A 9439-nucleotide genomic window follows, 5' to 3' on the forward strand; every position below is an offset into this window, starting at 1 on the left:
CCGTCAGTGAGAGCTGAGGTGGGGGCCCTCTGTGTTCTACCCTTGCCCTTGCCTGCAGCGACCATCTGGACCAAACCACCCCTCACCCATTAATCCAGTCTTCTACTTCCTCCTCAGGCAACTCAGAACCCCTTCTAACACGCAGGAGGCCTTTGTGGCAATTTCAAGGCCTACTCAAGGCTGCCTCAGAAAGAATCACACAGAGGCATGTGATTTTTGCCCCTGGGAATGACAGGCCACAGACCCAGTTGACCCACCCTACCCCCATGCCCCACAGCCCACAGTGAGGCTCCACACAGGCCCACATGAAGACACATGACGCAGCAGGACACACAGGGCCAAATGTTCCCCTTTATTATGGTTCACTCAGTTACCACAGACAGACAGTAGCTCAGGCAGGTCAACTGCCAGCTCGACAATGGTCTGTGTCTCCCAGAAACAAGGAGGAGCAGTAGGCACCAGCAAAATGCAAAAGCAGGTCACTGGCTGGCCAGACCTGAGGATTCCCAGAAATGACCTGGGCCTTCCTCCACCACACCCCCAAGACAGACCATCCAGCGGAGATGAATTCATTCCAAGCCCCCACTTCTCATACTGGTTCCCTCCCTAGGAAAGTGCATAGTTGCCTGGAGATGCAGCACCCCAGGGCCTGGACAAGCTGGGTCACACACAGGTAGCAGGCCTTCCCAAGCGCAGAGCCAGGGCATGGCCATATAGGTCTGGGCCAGGAAAGAGGAGAGGCAGGTAGGATAGGAAATTGACTGTAGGTGGCATCCAACAGGAATGAGAGCTACCACAGGCCTCCTGGAGCTACCAGAGACACAAAGAGAAAGGGACCCAGAGGTCTAGGGTAGGGGAAAGGAAAGGTGAAGAAAACCTAGACCTAGGGTTTCTTTTCAGGTACTAGAGGTTGTGACAACTGCTTTCTGGAGAGAAAATGGTAGAGCAGAGAGTCAATCATACTCTGGCCCAAGCATAAGGGACCATTAGGAAGAGAACTTTTCAGAGGCCTTGGCTCCCCTATAGGAAAATGAAGTGCCTGGAGCTCAAAGCTCAGGATGGCACCTAGAAGCCCAGGTGTTGGGTTCCAAGTTGGAGCCAGCCCAGAGTGACCAAGCTGGATTGGCCAAAATTTTCAGGCCAAATAGCCCAGGCAGGAGAAGGGAGGATGGAAAACAGGCAGTTGCTCCTTGGGTGAGAATCGACTCCCTCCAGGCCTCAGAAAGAGCCAGGAGCTCTACCAGCAACATTTTCACAATGTTTGGAACAGAACAGCCCCACAGGCCTTAAATCATTATCCTGCAAGGGAAAGGGGGTTCTGACAGGGTAAGGAAGGGCCAAAAACCAAGTCTAATAGGCAGAAGGGAGTAAGTAATCTTGATTTGGAAAAAAAAAAAAAAAGGTCAGAGGGCTTCCCCTCCCACCTAACCTGAAATCCCATTCCAGCCATTGTGCTTATGGATAGGACTGGGCATGTGCTTCTTCCTGGGCCCTGAGTTCAAGTGCCCAGAACTGCTCTGTGACCAAAAGCAAGCTGGAGTGGTAGGAGGCAGGCTCTCCTCTCACTGGGCCCTGCCGGCCTTCTCCTCCGATCTTCCCTCCAGGCCCAGCCCTCTGAGCCTGCCCCTCTACCAGACCCAGTAGATAGCAGAAGAGCTATCTACTCCCAGGAGTCAAATGGTCATTCAGAGATACCTAGTACCTGCCCAGTGGGCTTGGGCCAGTCAGATCTCACTCAGGGACCAGTAATTATTTACATACCCTCTACTCCAGTTGTACCTTTCTACCTGAAAATTACCTGGACACCACCCAGCTCTTCAGAGAAGGCAGTGGAATCGGCCCTCACAGATGGCAGGTGCCACCTAGCAGGGGATGGGGGTAGGCTAGCAACTGGGGGTACAGGGATGGACATAGGCAGAGGGCTCAAGGGGGCTCTGGGAAGAGGAGGGGAAGCAGGGCAGAGAAGAGAGGAGCCCCCCCCCCAGACCAAGCTCTGAGATGACCCTGCATTTCCCCTCCCCGGGAGTCGGGTACCCAGGTGGGCTATGCATCTCCAGCTGTGTGCCCTCCTGCACCACACCTAAGGCTCAGCTCCTGTCCATTTCCTTGATCTGGGAACGGGCTCAGTCTCAGGAGCATATACAACTGGGACACTCAGCCTTGGGGAAGACAAAGAAAAGCCACATGGGGAAGAGAGAGACCCTAGGCAAGAAAAGAAGCCACAGGGAATCTGACACCAGGAGGAGAGGAGGGAGGGGAGGGAGTGGGAGGAGACCAGAGCAGAAGGAGCAAAGGAAGATCCCTGGCCTGTCCCCACCTTCCTACCTACCACCCCCATGAGTGCTAAATACTGTTGCTTCCCAGTGAGACCAAAAGTGGAGACAGTTTCACCTCATAACCCTGGGGAGGGGGCCAAGCTTTCTGCTATGCCTCCCCCTGGTCCATAAGGGGTCCCTGGGCCAAGGTCAGAGGGGGCACCCTGGTGGAGGGTGGGGGCTGGTTTAGTTCTAAACATACATCTAGCACCACAATGACAGAGACCTCCACTGCATACTATTTCACGAGGGGACACGGACATAGCTACCACCGCACGGGACAGCTCCACGTGCAGCCCACGGCTCTCAGAGTACTGAGAGCAGAATCCAAAGGAGCGGGGGAAGGGGGGAGACATATACATATATATATATATATATATATAACTCTGATTCTTTGTACAAAGTTGGGGAGGAGAAAAGGGAGGGAGGAACCCTGCTTGGTCACCACAACAGACAATGTGGCTTGAGTCCCCATCCCACAGACCCCCAGCCCTGCCCTCCTGGTAGGCTTGGCTGGCTCACATCTCATTGGAGTATGTGTAGTTGGGGGTGGCGGAATACTGAGTCTGGGGCTGATTCATGGCACCCTGGGCCGCCCCCATGGCTGCATTCTGGGCCGCCTGCTGCACGTGTGGGTTCTTCCATGCCCCCGTGGTCCACTCCTCCTGAGCTTTGCTGAAACTCCCTCCACTGCCCCGGTAGAATTTATGAACCTGTAAGAGGAGGAGCACAAGGAAGGATTAATCAAAGGGAAGGGGCAGCCCATCCAGGAAACACCTGGACACCAGAGACAAGTCCCTGTAAAAGCCAATCCTCCCTCCCACACCCGCCCTGTGTACTAGGAGCAAAGTTTGCCAAGCCATTCTGGAGTGAGTCCCTTGGAAGACCTGCAGGTCCTCCTGTATCTTGGAGGAGGGGGTGTTACAGATCGTAGCCCCTTCCCAAAGCCGCCCTCTCAACTTTGAGGTGACCACATACCATGCTGAGGGCGACGAAGGAGAACACAGCCACGGCCGTAAACATGATGGTGGGAATGAGCATCACCACTGCTGAGCCAACGTTTGTTCCGAAGAAGGAGATGGTAGCGATCCAGCCGCTGCAGGAAGAGGCCAGCTGTGGGGCTGCCGGCAGGTTGAGGGGTAACCGGGAGCCCCCCCACCACAGCCAGGAGCTATCTCATTGTCACGGGGAGTGGCCACATTATCAGATGCAAAGAGACCAGCCAGAGGGCCTGCGGCAGTGGTTCAGAAGAATCCTTTCCCACAGCTCAGGAGACAAGCTCCTCAGGCATAAGGCTTCCTTCCCTTGGGTTCTCCCGTGATGCTTGTCACCCCTGGGAATCCCCCCAAACCACTGCGAGGTTCTCCTTCCCCTCTGCTGCTGTGTCTGTGTCTACTACACTACCCTGAATGCGCTCACAGGCCAAGCAGCTAACACACAGACATAAACAAAGGACACACCCCAAGGTGCCACCCGTGCCAGCCCTAGGTCCATCCCAGACACCCCAATCTCTTACCAGACGCCCCAGCCCGGGATGCCCACGGCCTGGATGATGCTGATGACCAGCTGGGCCATGAAGGTGAAGAAGAAGGCCATGAAGCTGAAGGAGCTGTCAGTCCTGCAGCAGAGGAGATGACTCTCACCACCTGGGCAGAGGGCGAAGGCTTCCCCTGTCTTCAGGAGCCCCCAGCCCTTCCGAGTTTAAATGAGCACGCAATGGACAGAAGACACTTAAAGGCCTTGATTGAGAGGCAAAAATGGAAGTGTTTACGGGAATCTTTGCAAGTGCCCATGTGTTAGTCTTGTGTGAGCAACATTACATAAGAAGAGCTCTCCTCGTAAATGGACCACTCACATGGACAGTACATGGATGGATGGCCCCATTGGCAGAGAAATAGATGGGTCAATTATGACAAGAATAAATGACCCCACTGTCAAGGGGATGGACAACCTTACTGACACCAAGATATCTAGCTCCACTGTTACATGGATGGACATTCCCATAAGCTCAGAGACAGAAAGTCTCATTGGTATAAGAACAGAAACCTACTGGCACCAAACAGTAGCCTAACTGGCATACAGATGGATGATCTGATTGGCAAAGACATCTGAGGTCCCATTAGCACTGACATGGATTCTCCACTGGCACCAAAACAGATAGCCTTGTTGGTACCTGGATGAATAGTCCCATTAGCCCCAAGACTGAAAATCCGTTTTACACAAGGTAGACACCCATTGGCACCAAGACAGCCCCACTCGTACATGATGAGTGGTCCCTTTAGCACAGAGTTGGATGATATCATTAGCACACAGTGTCAGTAGTACATGGATGACTGGTTCCATTAGCACATGGATAGATGGTCCACTTGGTACCAAATCAGCTAGCCCCACAGGTGCAAAGATAGGCAGCTCCACTGAGACAGGTGGCCCCATTGGCAAATCTGACATACAGCTGCCTGGGGAAGGCAAAACTACGACAGGCCTCATCTCTATGTTATGCCCACCCAGGGAAGTGAGACAGCAAGTGAGGAATGAGGAAAGAGGGAACCAAGGGTCTGACTCCCAGTCTTTCATCCCCAGCACTGAATTCTCAGGAAGCCCATATCCTACCTGGCAGTCTGAGCTGAGGGTGAACAAATAGAAAGTGAGTGTAGGGGGTGGTCAAAAAAAAGTGAGAAAATATATAGAGAAGAAACAGGGGAGATGGGCAAAGAGACAAGGTTAGGAGCTGGGGTCAGCACCAACCACTTACTTGAAGGCCTTGTAAATGGGCCGAAACCAGCAGACGTAGGAGCAGGGTGTGAAGAGGATGAGCCAGAGAAAGGCGAGGCCAAAGTTGGTGGCTCCCCCGCCTCCGATCAGCCACGCGAGACAGCCCACCAGGTTCACGGCCAGCGTGACGCTGTTCACTGCAGACCCAGGAGCACATGCACGCACAGAGACAAACACCAGACATGCACACAGACACCCAGGCCCATGCAGAGACATGTGAGCACCCAGACATGGACACACACACCCGTAATTCAACAGACCCACAAATACATGGAAACAGAACAATGCACAGACAGGTAGATACACACAAACATACATGAAAACCACATTTACAGAGATTCGCACCCACAACCCACATCAGTGAATACACACACACACAGATACATGAGACATACATACATACACACACAGAAGGAGTACAGACTGTAAGAAAGAAAGCTGGGAGCTTAGACCAGTTCCCCTCCCCACACCCACTCCTAGGGATCTGAGAAATCCAGAGAACAGAGAGTCTCCAGAGCAGGAACCCAGAGCCTCAGTCCAACAAGCCCCACTGAAGGGCTAAGAGCCTCCAGGGGGTAGAAATGCTCTTCTCCTTACTAGAATGGCCTCAGACCCTGGCCCTCCCAGACTCACAGTATCACCAAACCCAAGGCACAGGAAACCCTTATATCTTCTCTTGCAAGGGGCATAAAAAGTGGAAAGAAAAAGGCCTTGTAGAAACATCTCTTCAAACTGTTGTACCATCTGCCCTGCTCTTAAATGGGGCAGGCAGCAGTGGCTGGGATCTCAGTCTTTATCTAATTCATTTCTTAGACAACTACAATGCCACTTCCTCCACGAAGCCTTCCTTCACTACTGCAGCCTTATTCATGTCCCATCCCTCTGACCTCCTGCAGACCTGGGCTGCTCTCATGCACAGTTCCCCAAGTACAAATCCCAGCCCATCAACCACACTAGAAGCTCCCCAAGAGCAGAACCCAGGCTCCCACCCCTCTGTGCCCACATACTCTAGTTGTACTCAGAATCACAGGATCACCAAGTCATAGCCAGCAGAAACCTCAACTTGTGCTGGCACTAACACACAGCCAGGGCTTCTGACATCAGGATGCTCCCTTCCTCAAACATTAGGTTGAGTCCCTTAAGGCTCCACAGAGATCTGCTGAATAAACAAAGGCAGGGGGGCTCAATCTTGGCCTCAAACAACTAGGCATCTGGTCTTGGCTTCTGAATAGAGCCCTTAAGCATCTCAAGGGTCATATGCATTTCCTTGGGAGCAAAGCATCTGGCAGGTGCCTAGGGAGGACTTAGGAAGGTATTTATAGCCCTTAAATCCAGCTCCTGGATGAGATCTTCTCAGGGGCAGAGTTCCCCGGGCCCGGAGCCAGGTGGGGTGCTCCCCAAGTCTGGCAGGACAATGCTGTCACCTATACAAGTAGGCCCACCTCCGGGCCCACAGAACAAGGGTGCGCTTTTCCTTCTCCACACTTTAGCTGCATTTCCTCCATCTCTGTGATTGTCCCCAATTTCCCAGAGCTCCGGAACTCCGGGAAGTGATGTTATTTGCTCTTTACATAGAACAGACATGAACCTGTTTTTATATTGGTTTACATCTCTCCTCCCGGTCCCATCTCTCTCCAGCTCGCTGGTTCTAGTGCCTCTATTGTAATTATTCTACCCCCTGTTTGGAACAGATATCCAGTAACGTGGCCACTCAGCTTTCTTCCATCTCCGTTTCTCTCCCTGTCCAGCTTAGGTTCCATAATTCATTACATGCTTTCTAATGCTCTCCCCTGCCTCGTCTTCTGGTCACACTCCCCCTGGATGAACACAACTCCCATATGTTCCTGAGCTGAATGTTGCTAGGAAAGAAGGAGCCTACGGAGAAGCCTGGTAGGACCACAAATTCACATCAGCCAACCTTGAATGGACCCTGTGCATGACCCAGAAATCTTAGGGGTCATGTGTCTTTGGATAGTGTCCTCACCCTCTGTCCACGAAGGTGCTGTCATTCTAAACCCACTTTCCTCAAAGCTCCCATCCCCACTTCTACATCACATTTGATGGGGAAACAGAAGCCATCAGAGGCGACCTCCTCATTCCCTTCCCAACAACTACAGATCTACCCACACCTGCCCGCATCTCTTCCTTCCCTCACGTTACACAGGGAAAGATGCCTTCTCCACTCAAAGGCCAAGCCGGGACTTGAAACGGAGTCAGTCTATCCCCACACTCTTTCTACCACCCCATGAAGAACCTGTGAAGACAGCATTCTTTACCACCTTCTGAGCACAAGCAATCACCCACCCAAGTCAGCAGCTAAGTGCAGGCTGACTCAAGGCAACACCACATGTGACAGACCCTAACTGGGTCCCCCTATAGGTCTAAGGTTCCTTGAGGCCGGCACCCAGCACAGGAAAGCCAGCCTGCCCTCCCTGTACACACCTAAGAGGTACCTTTGACTAGCCTGGGCACAGCCAAGTCCCATCCCTCTAAGATGACACTTTCCCACCAACCTGCCACCGACCATCAGCACCTAGGGCCTTGATACTCTGCACCTCAACGTTGTAGGACATTAGAACTCTAGATTCTTAGAGAAGTACAGACTATACAACACTGAACTCCTTGGAACCATAGTGATCACTGAGCCAACACCCTCTCACTATAAGTGAAGGGCCTGCTGCTTGGGAAGTAGGACAACCAGCCCAGTTTAATCCCATATCTCCCAACTCCCAGTTAATGCTCTTTTCTCTGAGAAGTTTTCCAAAGAAAGCAAGACATTTCCAAATGTGGCTTTAAGACAAGGATTCCTCTGGGGCGCCTGGGTGGCTCAGTCATTAAGCGTCTGCCTTCGGCTCAAGGCGTGATCCCCGGGTCCTGGGAGCGAGCCCTGCATCGGGCTCCCTGCTCTGCTGGGAGCCTGCTTCTTCCTCTCCCACTCCCCCTGCCTGTATTCCCTCTCTCGCTGGCTGTCTCTCTCTCTGTCAAATAAATAAATAAAATGTTAAAAAAAAAAAAGAAAAGAAAAGAAAAGAAAAGGATTCCTCTCTGAATCCGGAATCCCGAGGTCCTGGTAGCCACCAGAGGCTCCCTGGGAAACCACCCCAGTGGGAAGGGAAAGGGACAGCAAGAAAAGAGAAATGATCCTGTGGACAAAGACCCTTATCCAGATACTCGATGAATGGGAAGTGGAGGGCGGGGGGATGAGGGAAACTGGGGCCCAGATGAGGGTTTGGCCCATGAGAGGAGGCTGCTGGGAGATGGCCCATGCAGATCCTGTAAGTGTGGCTGAGGGCCAGCCAGGCCTCCAGGCCCCCCACCCCAGTGCCCGGCAGCCGGCAGCCTTCCCCCTGACCCCGCCCGCCGGGGCCCACCCACCCCACAGCACTCACACATCCAGAGGTAGTAGAGGCGCTTGGTCATGCTGAGATGCTGGGGAGGAATGTCTGCCTCAAAGTCTTGGTAGAAACATGGCTTCAGGGGGATGAATTTGGGCAACGGTGGGAAGTTGTTCACTTTCTCTGTGGGTGAAGCGTACGGCATAGCATCACCTTGAACGTTCCCCTCCCCGACAACCCAGTGTGACCCTTCTTGCCCTGGTTTCAGCGGCCCCTGGGCCCCTGAGGTCACAGGCTACACTGCTACCCCCACCCAGCCATCCCTGCTTCCTCAGATCTGCTAGGAGGTTCCCAAAGTAATCAACGGCCCTGAGGCAGTGCTGCTGTCTCTCAGAAGACAAACAATAAATGCCGCCCAGATCCAGGCAGATGAAGCAGCTGGGGGGGGGGGGGGCTCGAGCTAGATAGTCTCTAAAGGTCCCTTCAGCTCCAGCGTTCTGTACCTGAGCCTTTGGAAACCAAAAACTCAGAAATCAGAAGGAAAGGTCCTCAGAGTATTAAAGAGCAATGGTGACAGAGGGGACAGGGCCAAGCCTGGGCTGCTCATCAGTCAGATGGTCAGGAGCAGCTGGGCATCAGGATGCTCAACCTCTGGTTCCCACAGTCAGAGACCTGACAGAGGGCTAGACAGTGTCATGCTGAGGGTTTCGGACAGATAGGCCTCGGTAGAAGACCAGGAAAAGCCTGGGGACAGGACGACAGAAAGAACTTAACCTCCAAAAACTAAAGGGGCTAAGGAGACGAGGAAGCGGGCCACCTACCCTCTGCTCACTTGCATGACCTACCCACATGACCCTGTCCTTACCCGCCATGATGGCACAGATGGCACTAGCCGGCCCAGCGGCCTGCCCACACCTCTTTGTCTTGACCTGGAAGGAAAGAAAAGCCAGAGCAGGATGAGGATCAGGCCTGGCGCAACCCAGTCCCTCTCTCAGACCCTGCAGGGCTGGAAGCTCC

General features: G+C 53.3%; 1 protein-coding gene across 2 annotated transcripts; it reads right to left on the bottom strand.

The window, feature by feature from the left end:
• Positions 1-331: 331 nt before the first annotated feature.
• SCAMP5 (secretory carrier membrane protein 5) lies at positions 332-8810 on the bottom strand. Of its 2 annotated transcripts, XM_008708466.2 has the most exons (5): positions 8477-8810; positions 5068-5224; positions 3832-3933; positions 3294-3411; positions 332-3028 (listed from the first exon to the last, which is right to left on the bottom strand). In XM_008708466.2, exons 1-5 carry the CDS (start codon positions 8625-8627, stop codon positions 2834-2836), a joined length of 723 nt encoding a protein of 240 aa, XP_008706688.1. In that variant the 5' UTR covers positions 8628-8810; the 3' UTR covers positions 332-2833. The 2 variants fall into 2 exon arrangements, with proteins under 2 accessions (XP_008706688.1, XP_008706687.1); XM_008708465.2 differs by lacking the exon at positions 8477-8810 and having other exon boundaries at positions 5068-5442.
• Positions 8811-9439: the final 629 nt, after the last annotated feature.

The sequence above is a fragment of the Ursus maritimus genome, unplaced genomic scaffold, assembly GCF_017311325.1.
Source record: "Ursus maritimus isolate PB19 unplaced genomic scaffold, ASM1731132v1 scaffold_27, whole genome shotgun sequence".
In the NCBI taxonomy this organism is placed as follows: Eukaryota; Metazoa; Chordata; class Mammalia; order Carnivora; family Ursidae; genus Ursus; species Ursus maritimus.

What these genes read in the sequence shown, in the direction of transcription:
- SCAMP5 (XM_008708465.2), bottom strand. Translation starts at nt 5,405, where the DNA reads ATGTATGTTTGTGTGTATCTACCTGTCTGTGCATTGTTCTGTTTCCAT. An exon ending in CCCATTTACAAGGCCTTCAA is followed by an intron (nt 3,934 to 5,067) that starts GTAAGTGGTTGG and finishes CCTCTGCTGCAG; the next exon opens with GACTGACAGCTCCTTCAGCT. An exon ending in ATCCCGGGCTGGGGCGTCTG is followed by an intron (nt 3,412 to 3,831) that starts GTAAGAGATTGG and finishes CTCTTCCTGCAG; the next exon opens with CGGCTGGATCGCTACCATCT.